Consider the following 22,734-nt stretch of genomic DNA (forward strand, 5'->3'; position numbering starts at 1 on the left):
CTGACCCCTAGATTTGTCTTTTCTTGACCTCCAAAATTATGCCCTTTTGGGTCTTCTTGCGGAAGCTGTCTCTGCATATAAATGGGCAAAATGTCACACAAGATGAACTGCCATGCCTTTCTAAGGTTGATTTTTGGATTCCTCAGTCAAAAATCCCTACTAGGTGCAATTTTCTAAGCCAGAAAGTAAATACTTTTCAAAATATTTACAATTTTGTAATGATGAGTAGTCCCGTCACAACACATCGTGACAGTCCTTTTTCGTCCTATTGGCCTTATTTTGGCTGGGTTCAAAAACAGTGTTCCCATCAATTGCTGGGTCTGAAATTTGGTGGTTCATCATAACATGTATATTTTACAGGTGTCAAAAGGATAAAAAATTCTGAGGGGGTGGTGAAATTTCGATCTTTTGCTGGATGATTTGGCATGGAATAGCCCATGTTTGAATGAACAACTTTAAGTTCAATGAAAATGCTGTTAACTCTGCCATTACACACCGATTGTAATAAACAGAAACAGATAACTACTGGACATGCTTGCAGCCATGTTTACTGTAAATAAACTCATTCTGTAATGTCCGCTAAATGCAAATTTTAGAATAAAGGTTTATGTATGAGTAGCCAATGAAACTGTCGGTGAAATCAGAAGTGAATTGGAAAAGGGCTGTTCATTATTTTCATAGGAATTGAGTTGTAGGGAGAAAGTAAAAATACGGAATGCCAAAACGAAAGAATTACAGTGAATCACAGTAAGCATAAACTATGAAATATTTTCTTTCTACTAATAGATTATCAAGGCCAAAAGCTACTTGAGGATAAAGGTTCAAACAATACAATCTCAACATTTAAAATATTTACTTACATTTCACATAATAAAATAAAATAATAAAATAATATTTACTACATTTCACATAATAAAAACCAAAATAATACAAAAACTCTATTTCAAATCAGAAACCACTTAACATAAAATATAAGTTGTTTGTAATAATTTGTTATTTGTTATAATATAATAAAAAAAACTCTAAGTTTTTAGCAAACAAACAGATATTTTATTTTATTTGTTCATATGAATGTTGATTCTAAGCTATTTTTCTAGTATCAGATAATCTTGCTTGTAGACAACCAAAAATAACAGACTTTCATAAAAGGCATACACTTTTGTCACTTCTCCCATACTCTGTCTCTTTCCACTCTTTCCCTAACTAAGGTGAGAATTATTTGTTTGTGCAAAATATGTACAGGAATTTTTATGGCTTCGGGGAAAATAGAAAAAAAATGGTCAAGAAAGATGGTGGAATAATGGATGCTAATCTTATTCACAGAATAAGGAAAAACCCAGGAGCAAGTTAAACGAGTGGCAGAATTGCCATAAAGTCTCTTTGTCCAACAGAAAATCAGATAATACTCTTCAATTTACAATTTTATTTTAGTTTTAGATAACAGACAATTTTGCATATTTTTTAGAGATAAAAAATTAAAATATGTCCATTACACATGCACATATTGAAAGAAATTTGAGCGTGACAAGTCATCCAATGTACAAAATGGACACTAAACATGCTTAGGTGTGATGCTAAAAATACTATTTCAAGCTAAAACAACATCACCAACTGATAGGGAGCAAAAACTCTTTTTTCAAATTTACTTGTGATAGATGATCAGGCATGAAAAACAAACAAAAATAAAATTTAAAAACAAGACAGACTGACGGACAAATCGTTTTCTAGAGATCCATGGGTGCAATGTGTACATTTAATCCATGGGTTTAACTATGAAAAAATATAATATTGCAATGAGATTGCAGGAGGGGAGGGTCACATTAAATTTTGGCACACCAATAGCCAGATTGATAGACAGAGCTTCTTATAGAAATACCTCAACATTTTCTATAGAAAAAAAAGGTCATGCTGTCAGAAAAATATATTCATTCAATTTTTCTTTTCATACAAACAATAAAACAAAAAAAATCAAACCACACTCGATAAGTAGAAGCCTACAATTTGTCATCAGTTTTATCTTTACAGCACTCCATAAATTTCGAGTAGAAACAATAATAGCGAAAGAATAGTTTCACATGTGTGTGTGTGTGTATATATATATATATATATATATATATATATATATATCAAGTTAAAGGTATTCAGGAGATAAAACTCACAAATTTAAACAAGGTTATTATGAGTTCTCAATAAGAAAGAGCAAAAAATAATATTTTAATTTATATATATAAATATTACATAATCGCTACACTAAACATGCTTATGTTTTGGACAATTGGTTTGCAAGAAATCAAAAGTCAGGCGACGCAATAAAGTTTATTTGCCACTGAAGGCATCTGATTCCCAAATGAAAGAAGTGAAATATATTTTTTTTATTTATAAAAATAAAATATTAAACCACTAAATTTAAGTGGGAGGGGTGACATTAAGTGACATTTTAGACTCAGAATAGGCGGCGATAGGGGAAAAGAGAATGTCAAGACTTAACAGGAGTAGAAAGAAATAAAGAGGCAAAGGAATGGACAACAAAAAAGAAAAGAAAAAGAACAAAGAAAAAAGAAATAACAGAAAGACGAAGGGATCAACATTACATTATATTACTATAAGGAATTGGAAGGGGTGAAAACAATTGAGATTAACTTATATTAAGGTTTTAGAGTTAACATATAAAAGAAAGAAAGAGGTTGATGTAAGGATAAAGACAAATTAGCATATAGGGTTTCCATTGAGGCATATATACACATACTTATATGTGTATCAGCAACCCAGTCGGACACATACACAGACACACACACATATATGCATAAAGAAATAATAAAACCTGAGACTACATTATGTAATTGGTAATTAGGCTGTGTTTTCATAAACATAAGTAATAATTATCACAATGGAGTTAATAATTTAAAAATTAAAATTCCCAATAATGAAAATTAAAGATTCAAATGTAATAATAATAATAATTCTGATTTTGTTTATCAACGTCTCTCTGGAAAGGGATGGGATTCATTTCCAGAGGATTTCCGTCAATCCCGGCTTCAAACCAGGAGCTTCAAAGATCAAGGATTTTCCTAAGGATGTTGGTGGTACCTACAATTGCAGAGTTTTGAAGGCTGCCTAAAACATGGGGGATTTGTAGTTTTTTCAATTGTCCTTTCAGACGACTTGATAACTACTCCTAGTGTACCAACTATGACCGGGATTATTTGTGTTTTAACCCTGTGTATACGTCTTATCTCCAAGGCCAATGGAACATAATTGCTCCACTTCTCATTCTCCTGCTCTCTCACATTCCTGTCCCAGGGTACTGAGAAGTCTACAATCTGCCAGTTTTTTTAGACTTTGTCAATGGCAACCAAATCTGGACGATTATGCTCCAATTGCTTGGTCGTTATGACACCATACCTCTACCTTGCCATCCTCACTTGTTCTCACTTCATCAGGCACCTCCTCAAACCATTTTCCAGCACACTTCACTCCAACCCTCTTACACACCTCCCAATATATCCGGAGTCCCATGTGATCGTATCTTTTGCAGTACTCTCTCTGGGCCAGTCCACTACACCCTGCTGCAAGGTGCACAATTGACTCTGAGATCTTACCACAAATCCGGCATTCTGCAGCAACTTCTCCTAGAACAACTTTTTTGAACAATCGTGTTCTTAATGCCTGCTCTTGTGCTGCACAAACAAAAGGTTCAGTACTCTTAGCCAGATACTCAGCTCTAAGCCATTGCCATGATCTTTCATCAGCCACTTCTGCTATATCCTGGAAGAACTTACCATGCATTTTCTTCCTAGCTAGTTCCTCTGCCTTTTCTCTATCCATATGTTTCACATAATCAGCCTGGGTCTCAATAATAATAATAATAATAATAATAATAATAAATGAGACAGAGGAGCTCTGAGGAGGGGTAGTACCTTTGTTGTCCAGTATGCTGCTCCCTACCTAGTAGGGTGGATGGGCATCACTTGATTCCATTCATCCCTAAATCTCTCACATGTTAATTCCAAGTGTCATGTCCTGGTAAACCACTTTAGCTGGTGGGCTAAACCATGTGAGGAGGTGAAAATACCCCATGATCAGAAAATATCAGGATGGCGTCCGGTGGCATAAAACCTTGCTTCATTGGAAGAAGGAGCTCTTGAGTCTTGACTGACAGTCTTTCTAGAAATGGTGCCTCGAAAAACAAACCGGTTGTTGGCAACCTTAAAACGCAACCTCATAATGAGTGAAATGTCAAATCATAAAAATGAAGATAACGGCGTCAATGGGGCTGGAATCCGGCAGGGTGAAGGCGTCATGCCTAGCAAGCAAGGAGTGGCTGACCTGGCTCCTGCAGGTCATCATCATGCAAGGGGGAGAACCAACTGACAGATGAAATGGGATAAGAAGGTAAACAAGATTGTAACTGAATGCTGGATGAGAAGTGACCTACAAAAAGAAAGTTCAGACAGATGATGAAAAGATATGGGATGAAATAGGAATGTTTTCTATCACACAGCAAAGATTAGCAGATCAAGCCAAGCAAATTCGGTTGAACAAATGGCTTATGGACTTGGAAATTGATGAAATTCAAAGAATGTGCCAGAAGCGCAATAAAGGAGAAGAGGATGATGTGATTAACAATGAAGAAACGGAAGATTAAGTGGTACAAAAGTGTTGTTAAAAGACGACATGAGATGTTGATCCAAGATGAATTTGGCCGAAACGAAGAGCACAGATGAGCAGCAAGAAGAAAGGTCTACAGATGAAAGTGATGACACCTGGATATTCCCGGAAGATGATGATGAAACAGTATTGATGAGAGCAATGATGGAAAGTACGAGGAAGGCAAATACTGCAACAACTATTGAATGAAATCAGACAGAATCCCGAAAGAATCCCTTAAATCTGAGATATAGCGAAAGAAAGAAAACTCAAACTGCCATAATGAAAGTGAACAAAGTTATGCCTCTCATCAGAACTTAGTCAATAATGGAAACAAACACCGTATTGAGGGCAGCTGGGAATATGGTCTTGGAGTTGGTGGGTTATAAAACAATCCAGAAGGAGGATAAGACACCATATTGGAGAAAGAGAATTTTGGAAAAGCAGAAGCTGTTATGCAAGGATTTGGGCCAGTTGAATAGGATGAAAAGGAATGAGTTGCGAAATGACAGTACCATAACAAAGCTTAAACGGAAATATTACATTGAAGAAAAATGTATCTCCGTAGTACACAAAGAAGTTCAACAAAGATTAGTTGCAATTAGTATGAAATTGGAAAGATTTGACAATAGGACAAATTAGTGCAGGCAGAATCAACTATTTAAGTTAAACCAAAAGAAACTGTTTGATGAACTAGATGGAATGGAAAGAGAAAGAATGGTGCCGGATGCAGAAGAAAGCAAAAAATTTTGGACTGATATATGGAGCAATCCAGTCAAGTACAAAGAGAATCCAGAGTGGCTTAAGATTGTGGAAGGAGAATTAGCTGGACTTGAAGTGCAAGAAGACACACGTATTGAGATACTACAAGTGAGAAAATAGATATGAAAAATATCAAATTGGAAAAGTCCAGGTCCTGATGATGTATAAAGGTATTGGATAAAAGAGTTAACGAATCTGCACAGTAGGATAACCCTTCAACTTGATAAGTGTCTTCAAAATAATAGTGTACCGTTTTGCATGGTCACAGGGAAAACTGTACTCTGAGTGAAAGACTTGACAAGTAGTTGATAACTTTATATGATACTATCGTTTCCAGGGAATGTTACTTGGTTGAGAAATGTCCTGGGAATGCAACCAGTTCCCCGGGGAATAAACGATATCCAACGATAGGCACATGGAAACAGCAACACAAAAGGTCAAGATGTCATCGGTTATAACCGGCTGGCATGGGTTGCTTCTTGTCTTCATTCTATTCTGAATTCTCTCAAGGCAGGATAAGATCTTTCTAGCACCTCCTGCCCAGATGTGAGAGCAATACACCATCCTTGGACGTACCTGGCTCTTATATAGGTAGAGAATTGCATTAGAAGGTAGATATCTACTGGATCGATAGAAGGATCCCATTATTTTTCCAGCGACCTTAGCAACAGATTTGATGTACATATTCCATTTTAGATCAGGATTAAAGGTCAAGCCTAGAAGTTTGTCAAAACATGGAGTGTCTCCAAGACGAGAGCCATTCATTTCAATTGATGCCAGATGGGGATCAGAACGTTGACGATATAAAGATAGAAGCTTGGTTTTAGATGCATTAAAAATAACCAGCCACTTTTTTCCCCCATTGTACCACGTGCTCAAGATCAGAGGAGAGAGAATCAAAGAAAACTTGGTCATTTATGGACTTTGATGTGTGCCATAGATGGTAGTTTCGTCAGCAAAAATGTCTACGAATGATCTAAGGATGTGATTTGGAAGATCATTAATATAGATCAGGAAGAGAGACCCAGGATGGACCCCTGAGAGATTACAGCATTAATACTATGAACTTCTGATTTCTGTCCACTAACCACTACTCCATCAGAAAGAAATGATTTAATAATTGAAAAGATATTTCCAGCTATACCATAGCTGAAGATCTTGTGAAGAAGACCTTTATGCCATACCCTATCAAAGGCCTTTGATATGTCAAAAGCAACTGCCCTAAAAAGTAAGCCTCCATTAAGAGCTTCGCTAATCCTATGAGAAATAACTGTAACCTCATTTGCTGTAGATCTAGCAGAATGGAAACCATATTGCATGTCACTAAGGTCATTTTTGCTGAGGTGGTTGACTACTTCTCTATTTAACACAGACTCAAGTAACTTACTCATGATGCACAGGAGACTTATTGGTCTGTACTGAGAGGGAGATGATCGATCACCTGTATGGCACTATCGTTTCCCGGGGAGAGTTACTTGGTTAAGGAACGTCCTGGGAACACCACCAGCCTCCCGGGAGAATAAACGATATCCATAGATATCTAATGATAGGCACATGGAACATCAATGCAATGGGTTGAGATGTCGTTTGCTATAACTGGCTGGCATGGGTCGCTTCTTGCCTTCATTGCGTTGTTACAGGCATCTTTCCATCATTGGCATTAATGGCATGCTGGAATTTAACGCTTATACAAAAATAGCGAACAAATGCATTTTTATCTCTATATAAATAAAATGAACTCATTTTTTCCCGTCGGATTTTGACATTAATAGGATTAAAAATCAAGATATTTCATGCAAATATAATATGCACAAACGGCAGAACAATATCTGAGGTGTGTTATAGGCTTATTATTTCTCAAATTCCTCGATAATCTTAGATTTCTATACTTTTTCTGCTGAGAAGTCACGGCCAAAATCGGTTAAGATCAATGGAAGTGGTAAAATATTTTCTCTCTAATAAATTCCTCCTCCCCCTGCCACCACTTAACACCGTTTGGGGATCGTTTACAAGGAACAGTTGAGAAGAGAACACCGGTTTGGCTTCGTAGTTCTTTCATGTGAAGTTATTTAAAATCACTAAACTAAGCTGCAGTGCTCTGTGGCATAGTGGTTAGCGTGCTGGACAATTCACATTATATTTTCACGTTCGCGCCGACTTACTGTAGTCGTTTTTTTTTGTTTTTTTTTCCTAAACAACTGGAATGGACTTTTCTTGGTGGCCGAACTGTTAACGTTGCAGATGTTTTTTTGTTTTTTTTTCACACTTTATTTACCTACTTTTACTCATGACTCCGGGTTTGATCCTTCCTACTTACCTACCATAACATTTTTTAAAACTCCCCCCCCCCCCGTCCCGGAAACAAACACTCGGGCAACGCCGGGTACCCCCACTAGTAAAATATAATTTATTTAAGATTTAACAATGAGGAGCATAATTTTATAAAGACCAGTTGAAACCAGACGCATGCCATGTTGCGTCCGCTGGCTTCAGAATTCAAGCTTCAACTGTTTTAAAACAATCAAATTATACTTAATTCTTTCTTTCTTCATTGAAAGAGAGAGAAGGGGAGTGAAAGAGAGAAAGATAGAGAAAGAGAGAGAGAAAGAGAGAAACAGAGGGACATTCATACATAGCATTTAAACATTGTTTTGCTTTTGTACCAATGAGTTCTTTCGTGTTTGACCTTTCAAATTCTAAGGTCTTATATCGTTTTGCCTTGGTTTAATATTATGAACAAACTGTCATTCTTGGCTTGAGTCATACCAGAACATTTTCAAAATCACAAGTACCTGCTTAACACAACTGTATCTCACAAGTACAGAATAGTTAGGCACAAGGTTTATTAATGCAGAAGCCCCCAGCTCTCCCAAAAGGGGTGCTTTCCATTGTACCACACTTTAGACCTATCTATCATGCGTTTACCGTTATTGTGGAAATTGCTGACACGGATTATAGATAATGAATTGTACAGTTATAACCCTAACACCCTCTCTTGTCAGAGGGCCGGGCCACATCCGTCGCTATCCTGATTCATGGGAGCATACTTGTGATGTACTTCTGGCCGTGTTCGTCGCTCCTGGCTCACAAGACCATAGATGCAACCCAGCAGGGCTACATTCTTACTTGTCTAGTGGTGGACGCCTCAAGGGTGACCAGACTCTCACTGGTCACTGGAAAATATCTTTCTGCTGCTCAGGGCATGCGAAATGTGCATGACCCTAAGTCTGTGTGGCAACATTGTCAATTTCGGTCGTCACTCTGGTTTCGTGCTGGATCCAGTCTATCTCTTTCATCATCTGGCGTCAGGTCATACCTGAAATAAACTGCATCTTCATTCAGGCCGGCAATCGAGAAAGAAAGAAAAACTCTGGTTCATTTTCGTAAAAACCAACAAAATAATTATTCAGAAATCGTTCTACACTTGTTTAAAAGTCGAGTTTATTAATCCGAGCTTCATGATGCAGGTTGTATAACTTAAGTTCCTCTAATTAATTTCCCAGCTAAGAACAAGAGCCTTTCAACTTAGCTCCTATGAGGGTTTCGCACCCCCCAGGCGGGGTGAGAGCAATGTGGACGCCTCGATGCCAGCCAGTAAAAAAGGGCCCTAACTCTAAAAAGCCAATCGTTTTTATAAAACTGGCCTCTTCTCCCCTCTCTCATATTGAAGATTACTTTTCCTTTTTTTTTTCTCTGAACCTCTTTTTTTCTCTATTCCATTATCTTATTCTTTTTCTTCTCTCGTGAACTCCTTTCTCTATCCCTTATTTTATTCTTTTCATTTTCTATTTTCTTGTGACCCTCTACTTCCTCTTTCATGACCATATCTCTCCCTAGGTTCAATTTATTTATTTATCTGTCCAACTAACTTATCACTGGCTTGGTGTTAAATACAACAGGTGGACCTAAATGACAACATCTCCCAGACACCAAAGCAGACCTTTTGAACCCAAGTCATTGTACCTGTCTCACTCAATTAGTAGTTAAAATTCATTTTTCCCAAATCGAACTAGAAAAACAATCTCTTGTTCTACGAATCCTATTATCAGATTTTATATTTTCTTTTCATTGAAAAAGATACTATTTCTTCTCTGGTGGACAGAAATCTCATAAACATCTGTTTTTCTTTGACCAAGTGTCAGCATGCCCCCCCTGACCATACCTCATCCTCTCCCATCTTCCTCTAGCTGTATAGGATATCTGGCACTGCCTGGGATCCCGTTACACAGTTATCTTGAGCAAGAAACGTTAGTTCCATAGGAGCAAAAAGGGTGCAAGTGGGAAAATCGTGGGACTAAAGACCAACTATTGATTGACAAGATGATTTTGAAAAATTGTAAGAAACGGTTAACGTCACAAGCAATTGCGAGGATTTATTATCACAAAGCTTATGATATGGTTTCGCATAGTTGGATAGGAAAATGCATGGATATGTTTAGAGTTGCAAATCCTTCATAAGTAGGTCGATGAAAAAGTGAAACACAGAATTGAATGCAGGTCAAACCAGACTTGGCAAAGTAAAAACAAATCGAGGAAGTTTCCAGGGTGATAGTTTGTCACTGTTGTTGCTTGTCTTGACCATGATACGATTGACACTAGTACGAATGAAAACCAAGATTTTCTATGAATTGAAAAACATAAGAAAGAATTAACCATCTACTTTTCATGGACGATTTAAAGTTATTCGCAAAAGATAAAGAACAAATTGATAGTTTAGTAAACAGAGTAAGAGTTGCCTCTGAACATATAAACATGGCATTTGCATTATCTAAATGTGGAATGCTTATCATGAAAAGAGGAAAAGTAGTTAAAAGTGATGGCCTCTGCATCAATGATGGTGAAAAGATGAGGAACATTGAGGAAAGTGAATACAAATATCTTGGTGTTTTGGAGATGAATGAAATAATGCATGGGAAGATGAAGGAACAAGTGATGGAAGAAAATACCAGAAGAATTAGACTGAAGTAAATATGCTGCAATTCCATAAAAATTCTATGTATCCCATTATAAATTTTCGTACTCTGTGTGTGTGTGTGTGTGTGACACGGTTTGTCTCAGCCTACAAGCAATCCATGCAGGCAAGTTAGGTACAAAAATGAAGCTTATGACCCAGCGGATGTTTTAGTGATATTTATGTCCATGTTTTGTGTATGGAAATGCAAAAAAAAGCAAAACATAACGATTTACTAAACAACATTTTATTTACTGGATACTTTTCCAGTAATCACCGGAAGTTATTATCTCCCTTAGTTAATTTGATTTACTGTGTGTGTGTGAGAGAGAGAGAGAGAGACGCGGTTCGAAATGAGGCTTATGACAGAGCGGATGTTTTAGTGATATTTATATCCAGGTTTGGTGTATGGAGATGCAAAAAAAAAAAAAAAAAAAAAATTTTTTTTAAAATAACGATTTACTAAACAACGTTTTATTTACTGGATATTTTTCCGGTACAAGGACTCAAGTTTGCCCAGCTGGGCAAACCAGGGTTCTTGTGCATTAAAAAAGTTAGAACTGAAAGTTGAATTGTAATGCCTTTTATGTACAAAAAACTGAAATTTAATACTAGGACTGCTTAAAAATGTTTTGCAAGATTTCTTCATTATTATTGGAGATGAACACCTTCTGCTAAATAGTCCTCCCTGCATTTCTTTTTTTTTCCACTGTTTTTTAGAGTAACAGTCTAAAAACATAGAATCTTTTTTTTTCTTGGCAGCAATAAAGTTATTTAGTATTACAATTTTCACAAGTTAAATATATTTCAAAACCAATATTTCTTGAAGGAACCACTAGAAAAAAGAACTACAAACTGCTTTAATTTTAAACAAAAAGTTGTTTGTTTTTGTAGCAGAATTAGCAGTAACCAAAATGAGAAATAGAGAGCTTACCTCGGATACGTCTGTTTTGGGCTGAGCGAAAGAGAGAGCTCCAAGATGGCGTCCATGGGCTTTTATTAGCATTTACCCAATGTAATTATCGCTGAATCACGTCTGCTCTCGCGCGATTATACAAATATGTCCTTCCCGGCCGCTATAAAGGCAGGACACTGGAAAGGAGAGGGAGCATTCTGCAGATTGTGTGTAGGTGATTCTGGCGAGTAGATTGTGCTTGTTACAACCCACGTGTCTGCGAGAAGCGAGTTTTTGTTCCGTCTGTTTTTAGTTGTATTTTTTTTTTTTTTTGCCTACTACATTTTTGTTTTTCAAAATATACCTGTAAACGTAGATTACAAAACATGCCGATTTCAAATTAAACAGCCAACAGTGAGAGTGGCTGCTGCTTCACTTGTTGACTAATGCTACTATTCAAATTGTTTACTTAACTGAACTTACTGAAGAGTGTTTAGAATTATGGGGTACAGCCTAATTAAAAACGGTTGGTACTAAAAGAGAAATAAACATATAATTCTCATGTTAACACATTAAAATAATAAAAACATTAATTACTTGGGATACAAAACAATTTTGATACGCATCATCTCTCATTCTACACACAACAAAAAATGAATGGACCTGCTTATTCCATACTTTGACAATAAGTGAAAATAATGTTTTTCTTCTGACTGTTTACAAAATTTCATAACAAAATTTCATAATAAAATTCCTCACAGAGGAATGGTATCAAGATTTTAAGCACGAGGAGATTAAAAAAAATCTGACACAAAATGTCTCTTTTTTTAGTGTTACCATTTTTATCATTACTTTCCTAAAAACTCTTCAAATATATCATGTAGATAATTATTTATTAAAGCATGTGAATTTCCGAACAAAATATAAGTATTTTGATTTCTTAAATATGATTATTTTAATGGAACTATTTTGAAATCTGTAATTATATAAAGCATTTTATTCATGGACATAATTTGTCTGAACAAATCTTTTTGCTGCACAGTAGATATTTTTATGGTAATAGGCAATTGTCAAAATTAAGGTAACCATGTTTGGTTTCATGCAGAGTGATGTAACTGTTTAATCTCAAATGTCTGAAATGGAATGTGTCCTATGAAGTTTTCTATAGTTCATTTTATACAAAATATCAAAGTATGTAATCTGAAAAGTTCACACTATATATGAAGGGCTTGTCTGAAAAAAATTCAGATATCAGGAAAAGTGAATCAAATTTGCAAAAACATCTAATCCAAGTCAAACTGTCTACAGAAAAAATCATGATCAAAAACTGTTAATGCAATCCCCTCTTGACCATCACACTTTCAAATGTGATTTTATCAATGACCAATTCCACTCACTGAGTTTAGCCAATAAATCTTTTCTTACTGACCTGACATTTTCTTCTAAAATGAGATGCCTAAAAATATCCTTAGTAACTTTTCCAAATGTTTTTGAAAGGGTTGAAGCATCAATGTCTGGATAATTCTCTGGAAAAAAAAAGTTATGAAATAAGAAATCAGCAACCCATTTGTGAAAAGGAAAACATTTTATAAAAATATGACAGAGTTTATTTGTAGAAATGAATATGGCAACAAGCGATAAGATTTGCAATCATGAATGTCAAAGAATGTGTGTACAAAATTAAAAGATTTAGTGCTATTTTATTTAATGCAACTTATAGTCAAATTGTGCCCGAACTTCAAACAAATTGCAAACAGAAGTTTTTAACTTGCATTGTGGGCATAAATAATCTCTATTTCAGATAAAAAAAAAAGTTTAGCAAAATTAGTCTTGACCAAAGGAGTCAACGGCCACCATCTTTCAGCCTTTGAACCCTGAGGTAAAATGCAATAACTAGCAAAAAAGACGACATGTAATAAGCAAAATTACCAATTAGCATATCATAAAAAAACAAAATTTCAGCCACGTAGTCTTTTTGCTGGGTTGCCAAGGCCGATATATCAGCCTTTCGGAGTTCAAAGGGTTAAAATCCAACGTAACTTTGCACTCTGACATTAAATGTGATAACTAGTGAAAAAAATTTTACATAATTAACAAAATTACCAATTACCATATCATGAAAGGCTGAAATATAGGCTGTGTCGTCTTTTTTGCTGGGTTGCAAAGGCTTTTTAGAGTCCAAAGGGTTAAAATCTAACTTAACAATATTTGAATTTCGAGACATAGAATTCCTGACAATTCTTGACAATTACCAACAAAAATAAACGTTTTTCTTAATAAAAAAACCTTTATTAAATTGGAAATAAAAAAATTTTTTGCATGAAAACCCACACAGGTTTCACTGCAAGCCAGGTTGATATTTTGTTGGTGTTTTAAATTGTAATAATAGGTAGCTATATGCTTAATCATATACCTCCTCACAGCAGCCAGATAACTATCTTTTAACACTTAAGCCGAGCCAGTGCAAATTTAAAAAATGCAGAGACTCAGAACTGTTGACAGATTTATTTCAATTATAGGTGCAATGCTTATGAGCGAATAAGTGAAAGTGTGGAATACAAACATCTACCCTCACCTCGTCAGGATGATGGACAATCACTATACTGCAACTACTACCCTCACTTCGTCAGGATGATGGACAATCACTATACTGCAACTACTACCCTCACCTCGTCAGGATGATGGACAATCACTATACTGCAACTACTACCCTCACCTCATCAGGATGATGGACAATCACTATACTGCAACTACTACCCTCACCTCGTCAGGATGATGGACAATCACTATACTGCAACTACTACCCTCACCTCGTCAGGATCGTGGACAATCACTATACTGCAACTACTACCCTCACCTAATCAGGATGATGGACAATCACTATACTGCAACTACTACCCTCACCTCGTCAGGATGATGGACAATCACTATACTGAAACTACTACCCTCACCTCGTCAGGATGATGGACAATCACTATACTGCAACTACTACCCTCACTTCGTCAGGATGATGGACAATCACTATACTGCAACTACTACCCTCACCTCGTCAGGATGATGGACAATCACTATACTGCAACATCTACCCTCACCTCGTCAGGATGATGGACAATCACTATACTGCAACTACTACCCTCACCTCGTCAGGATGATGGACAATCACTATACTGCAACTACTACCCTCACCTCGTCAGGATGATGGACAATCACTATACTGTAACTACTACCCTCACTTCGCCAGGATGATGGACAATCACTATACTGTTACTACTACCCTCACCTCATCAGGATGATGGACAATCACTATACTGCAACTACTACCCTCACTTCGTCAGGATGATGGACAATCACTATACTGCAACTACTACCCTCACCTCATCAGGATGATGGACAATCACTATACTGCAACTACTACCCTCGCCTCATCAGGATAATGGACAATCACTATACTGCAACTACTACCCTCACCTCGTCAGGATGATGGACAATCACTATACTGCAACTACTACCCTCACCTAATCAGGATGATGGACAATCACTATACTGCAACTACTACCCTCACCTCGTCAGGATGATGGACTTTCACTATACTGCAACTACTACCCTCACCTCGTCAGGATGATGGACAATCACTATACTGCAACATCTACCCTCACCTCGTCAGGATGATGGACAATCACTATACTGCAACTACTACCCTCACCTCGTCAGGATGATGGACAATCACTATACTGCAACTACTACCCTCACTTCGTCAGGATGATGGACAATCACTATACTGCAACTACTACCCTCACCTCGTCAGGATGATGGACAATCACTATACTGCAAGTACTACCCTCACCTCATCAGGATGATGGACAATCACTATACTGCAACTACTACCCTCACTTCGTCAGGATGATGGACAATCACTATACTGCAACTACTACCCTCACCTCGTCAGGATGATGGACAATCACTATACTGCAACTACTACCCTCACCTCGTCAGGATGATGGACAATCACTATACTGCAATATCTACCCTCACCTAATCAGGATGATGGACAATCACTATACTGCAACTACAACCCTCACCTCGTCAGGATGATGGACAATCACTATACTGCAACTACTACCCTCACCTAATCAGGATGATGGACAATCACTATACTGCAACTACTACCCTCACCTCGTCAGGATGATGGACAATCACTATACTGCAACATCTACCCTCACCTAATCAGGATGATGGACAATCACTATACTGCAACTACTACCCTCACCTCGTCAGGATGATGGACACTCACTATACTGCAACTACTACCCTCACCTCGTCAGAATGATGGACAATCACTATACTGCAACATCTACCCTCACCTAATCAGGATGATGGACAATCACTATACTGCAACTACTACCCTCACCTCGACAGGATGATGGACAATCACTATACTGCAACTACTTCCCTCACCTAATCAGGATGATAGACAATCACTATACTGCAACTACTACCCTCACCTCGTCAGGATGATGGACAATCACTATACTGCAACATCTACCCTCACCTAATCAGGATGAATTGACAATCACTATACTGCAACTACTACCCTCACCTCGTCAGGATGATGGACAATCACTATACTGCAACTACTACCCTCACCTCGTCAGGATGATGGACACTCACTATACTGCAACTACTACCCTCACCTCGTCAGAATGATGGACAATCTCTATACTGCAACATCTACCCTCACCTAATCAGGATGATGGACAATCACTATACTGCAACTACTACCCTCACCTCGTCAGGATGATGGACAATCACTATACTGCAACTACTACCCTCACCTCGTCAGGATGATGGACAATCACTATACTGCAACTACTACCCTCACCTCATCAGGATGATGGACAATCACTATACTGCAACTACTACCCTCACCTCGTCAGGATGATGGACAATCACTATACTGCAACTACTACCCTCACCTCGTCAGGATGATGGACAATCACTATACTGCAACTACTACCCTCACCTAATCAGGATGAGTTACAATCACTATACTGCAACTACTACCCTCACCTCGTCAGGATGATGGACAATCACTATACTGCAATCACTACCCTCACCTCGTCAGGATGATGGACAATCACTATACTGCAACTACTACCCTTACCTAATAAGGATGATGGACAATCACTATACTGCAACTACTACCCTCACCTCGTCAGGATGATGGACAATCACTATACTGCAACTACTACCCTCACCTCGTCAGGATGATGGACAATCACTATACTGCAACTACTACCCTCACCTCGTCAGGATGATGGACAATCACTATACTGCAACTACTACCCTCACCTCGTCAGGATGATGGACAATCACTATACTGCAACATCTACCCTCACCTAATCAGGATGATGGACAATCACTATACTGCAACTACTACCCTCACCTCGTTAGGATGATGGACAATCACTATACTGCAACTACTACCCTCACCTAATCAGGATGATGGACAATCACTATACTGCAACTACTACCCTCACCTCGTCAGGATGATGGACAATCACTATACTGCAACTACTACCCTCACCTCGTCAGGATGATGGACAATCACTATACTGCAACTACTACCCTCACCTCCTCAGGATGATGGATAATCACTATACTGCAACTACTACCCTCTACTCGTCAGGATGATGGACAATCACTATACTGCAACTACTACCCTCACCTCGTCAGGATGATGGACAATCACTATACTGCAACTACTACCCTCACCTCGTCAGGATGATGGACAATCACTATACTGCAACTACTACCCTCACCTCGTCAGCATGATGGACAATCACTATACTGCAACTACTACCCTCACCTCGTCAGGATGATGGACAATCACTATACTGCAACTACTACCCTCACCTTGTCAGTATGATGGACAATCACTATACTGCAACTACTACCCTCACCTAATCAGGATGAGTTACAATCACTATACTGCAACTACTACCCTCACCTCGTCAGGATGATGGACAATCACTATACTGCAATCACTACCCTCACCTCGTCAGGATGATGGACAATCACTATACTGCAACTACTACCCTTACCTAATAAGGATGATGGACAATAACTATACTGCAACTACTACCCTCACCTCGTCAGGATGATGGACAATCACTATACTGCAACTACTACCCTCACCTCGTCAGGATGATGGACAATCACTATACTGCAACTACTACCCTCACCTCGTCAGGATGATGGACAATCACTATACTGCAACTACTACCCTCACCTCGTCAGGATGATGGACAATCACTATACTGCAACATCTACCCTCACCTAATCAGGATGATGGACAATCACTATACTGCAACTACTACCCTCACCTCGTCAGGATGATGGACAATCACTATACTGCAACTACTACCCTCACCTAATCAGGATGATGGACAATCACTATACTGCAACTACTACCCTCACCTCATCAGGATGATGGACAATCACTATACTGCAACTACTACCCTCACCTCGTCAGGATGATGGACAATCACTATACTGCAACTACTACCCTCACCTCGTCAGGATGATGGATAATCACTATACTGCAACTACTACCCTCTACTCGTCAGGATGATGGACAATCACTATACTGCAACTACTACCATCACCTCGTCAGGATGATGGACAATCACTATACTGCAACTACTACCCTCACCTAGTCAGGATGATGGACAATCACTATACTGCAACTACTACCATCACCTCGTCAGGATGATGGACAATCACTATACTACAACTACTACCCTCACCTCGTCAGGATGATGGACAATCACTATACTGCAACTACTACCATCACCTCGTCAGGATGATGGACAATCACTATACTGCAACTACTACCCTCACCTAATCAGGATGATGGACAATCACTATACTGCAACTACTACCATCACCTCGTCAGGATGATGGACAATCACTATACTGCAACTACTACCCTCACCTCGTCAGGATGATGGACAATCACTATACTGCAACTACTACCATCACCTCGTCAGGATTATGGACAATCACTATACTGCAACTACTACCATCACCTCGTTAGGATGATGGACAATCACTATACTGCAACTACTACCCTCACCTCGTCAGGATGATGGACAATCACTATACTGCAACTACTACCATCACCTCGTCAGGATGATGGACAATCACTATACTGCAACTACTACCATCACCCTGTCAGGATGATGGACAATCACTATACTGCAACTACTACCCTCACCTCGTCAGGATGATGGACAATCACTATACTGCAACTACTACCATCACCTCGTCAGGATGATGGACAATCACTATACTGCAACTACTACCCTCACCTAATCAGGATGATGGACAATCACTATACTGCAACTACTACCATAACCTCGTCAGGATGATGGACAATCACTATACTGCAACTACTACCCTCACCTCGTCAGGATGATGGACAATCACTATACTGCAACTACTACCATCACCTCGTCAGGATGATGGACAATCACTATACTGCAACTACTACCCTCACCTAATCAGGATGATGGACAATCACTATACTGCAACTACTATCCTCACCTCGTCAGGATGATGGACAATCACTATACTGCAACATCTACCCTCACCTAATCAGGATGATGGACAATCACTATACTGCAACTACTACCCTCACCTCGTCAGGATGATGGACAATCACTATACTGCAACTACTACCCTCACCTAATCAGGATGATAGACAATCACTATACTGCAACTACTACCCTCACCTCGTCAGGATGATTGACAATCACTATACTGCAACATCTACCCTCACCTAATCAGGATGAATTGACAATCACTATACTGCAACTACTACCCTCACCTCGTCAGGATGATGGACAATCACTATACTGCAACTACTACCCTCACTTCGTCAGGATGATGGACAATCACTATACTGCAACTACTACCCTCACCTCGTCAGGATGATGGACAATCACTATACTGCAACTACTACCCTCACCTCGTCAGGATGATGGACAATCACTATACTGCAACTACTACCCTCACCTCGTCAGGATGATGGACAATCACTATACTGCAACTACTACCCTCACCTCGTCAGGATGATGGACAATCACTATACTGCAACATCTACCCTCACCTCGTCAGGATGATGGACAATCACTATACTGCAACTACTACCCTCACCTCGTCAGGATGATGGACAATCACTATACTGCAACTACTACCCTCACCTCGTCAGGATGATGGACAATCACTATACTGCAACTACTACCCTCACCTAATCAGGATGAGTGACAATCACTATACTGCAACTACTACCCTAACCTCGTCAGGATGATGGACAATCACTATACTGCAATCACTACCCTCACCTTGTCAGGATGATGGACAATCACTATACTGCAACTACTACACTCACCTCGTCAGGATGATGGACAATCACTATACTGCAACTACTACCCTCACCTCGTCAGGATGAATTGACAATCACTATACTGCAACTACTACCCTCACCTCGTCAGGATGATGGACAATCACTATACTGCAACTACTACCCTCACCTAATCAGGATGATGGACAATCACTATACTGCAACTACTACCCTCACCTCGTCAGGATGATGGACAATCACTATACTGCAACATCTACCCTCACCTACTCAGGATGATGGACAATCACTATACTGCAACTACTACCCTCACCTCGTCAGGATGATGGACAATCAGTATACTGCAACTACTACCCTCACCTCGTCAGGATGATGGACAATCACTATACTGCAACTACTACCCTCACTTCGTCAGGATGATGGACAATCACTATACTGCAACTACTACCCTCACCTCGTCAGGATGATGGACAATCACTATACTGCAAGTACTACCCTCACCTCGTCAGGATGATGGACAATCACTATACTGCAACTACTACCCTCACTTCGTCAGGATGATGGACAATCACTATACTGCAACTACTACCCTCACCTCGTCAGGATGATGGACAATCACTATACTGCAACTACTACCCTCACCTCGTCAGGATGATGGACAATCACTATACTGCAACTACTACCCTCACCTCGTCAGGATGATGGACAATCACTATACTGCAACATCTACCCTCACCTAATCAGGATGATGGACAATCACTATACCGCAACTACAACCCTCACCTCGTCAGGATGAATGACAATCACTATACTGCAACTACTACCCTCACCTAATCAGGATGATGGACAATCACTATACTGCAACTACTACCCTCACCTCGTCAGGATGATGGACAATCACTATACTGCAACATCTACCCTCACCTAATCAGGATGATGGACAATCACTATACTGCAACTACTACCCTCACCTCGTCAGGATGATGGACAATCACTATACTGCAACTACTACCCTCACTTCGTCAGGATGATGGACAATCACTATACTGCAACTACTACCCTCACCTAATAAGGATGATGGACAATCACTATACTGCAACATCTACCCTCACCTCGTCAGGATGATGGACAATCACTATACTGCAACTACAACCCTCACCTCGTCAGGATGATGGACAATCACTATACTGCAACTACTACCCTCACCTAATAAGGATGATGGACAGTCACTATACTGCAACTACTACCCTCACCTCGTCAGGATGATGGACAATCACTATACTGCAACTACTACCCTCACCTCGTCAGGATGATGGACAATCACTATACTGCAACATCTACCCTCACCTAATCAGGATGATGGACAATCACTATACTGCAACTACTACCCTCACCTCGTCAGGATGATGGACAATCACTATACTGCAACTACTACCCTCACCTAATCAGGATGATAGACAATCACTATACTGCAACTACTACCCTCACCTCGTCAGGATGATGGACAATCACTATACTGCAACATCTACCCTCACCTAATCAGGATGAATTGACAATCACTATACTGCAACTACTACCCTCACCTCGTCAGGATGATGGACAATCACTATACTGCAACTACTACCCTCACCTCGTCAGGATGATGGACACTCACTATACTGCAACTACTACCCTCACCTCGTCAGAATGATGGACAATCACTATACTGCAACATCTACCCTCACCTAATCAGGATGATGGACAATCACTATACTGCAACTACTACCCTCACCTCGTCAGGATGATGGACAATCACTATACTGCAACTACTACCCTCACCTCGTCAGGATGATGGACAATCACTATACTGCAACTACTACCATCACCTCATCAGGATGATGGACAATCACTATACTGCAACTACTACCCTCACCTCGTCAGGATGATGGACAATCACTATACTGCAACTACTACCCTCACCTCGTCAGGATGATGGACAATCACTATACTGCAACTACTACCCTCACCTAATCAGGATGAGTTACAATCACTATACTGCAACTACTACCCTCACCTCGTCAGGATGATGGACAATCACTATACTGCAATCACTACCCTCACCTCGTCAGGATGATGGACAATCACTATACTGCAACTACTACCCTTACCTAATAAGGATGATGGACAATCACTATACTGCAACTACTACCCTCACCTCGTCAGGATGATGGACAATCACTATACTGCAACTACTACCCTCACCTCGTCAGGATGATGGACAATCACTATACTGCAACTACTACCCTCACCTCGTCAGGATGATGGACAATCACTATACTGCAACTACTACCCTCACCTCGTCAGGATGATGGACAATCACTATACTGCAACATCTACCCTCACCTAATCAGGATGATGGACAATCACTATACTGCAACTACTACCCTCACCTCGTCAGGATGATGGACAATCACTATACTGCAACTACTACCCTCACCTAATCAGGATGATGGACAATCACTATACTGCAACTACTACCCTCACCTCGTCAGGATGATGGACAATCACTATACTGCAACTACTACCCTCACCTCGTCAGCATGATGGAAAATCACTATACTGCAACTACTACCCTCACCTCGTCAGGATGATGGACAATCACTATACTGCAACTACTACCCTCACCTTGTCAGTATGATGGACAATCACTATACTGCAACATCTACCCTCACCTACTCAGGATGATGGACAATCACTATACTGCAACTACTACCCTCACCTTGTCAGGATGATGGACAATCACTATACTGCAACTACTACCCTCACCTCGTCAGGATGATGGACAATCACTATACTGCAACATCTACCCTCACCTAATCAGGATGATGGACAATCACTATACTGCAACTACAACCCTCACCTCGTCAGGATGATGGACAATCACTTTACTGCAACTACTACCCTCACCTAATCAGGATGATGGACAATCACTATACTGCAACTACTACCCTCACCTCGTCAGGATGATGGACAATCACTATACTGCAACATCTACCCTCACCTAATCAGGATGATGGA

At 39.4% G+C, this 22,734-nt stretch overlaps 1 protein-coding gene across 1 annotated transcript in view; it reads right to left on the reverse strand.

The window, feature by feature from the left end:
• The window catches only part of LOC145243541 (polyribonucleotide nucleotidyltransferase 1, mitochondrial-like), a 1,193,685-nt gene that overhangs the window by 830,280 nt on the left and 340,671 nt on the right, over nucleotides 1-22,734 (reverse strand). The window contains exon 12 of the mRNA XM_080106520.1: nucleotides 12,685-12,781. Coding sequence (XP_079962646.1) covers nucleotides 12,685-12,781 — 97 coding nt within the window. The remainder of the gene's footprint in view (nucleotides 1-12,684; nucleotides 12,782-22,734) is intronic.

This window comes from Euprymna scolopes, chromosome 22, assembly GCF_053919585.1.
Source record: "Euprymna scolopes isolate OS-2025 chromosome 22, ASM5391958v1, whole genome shotgun sequence".
Lineage (NCBI taxonomy): Eukaryota > Metazoa > Mollusca > Cephalopoda > Sepiida > Sepiolidae > Euprymna > Euprymna scolopes.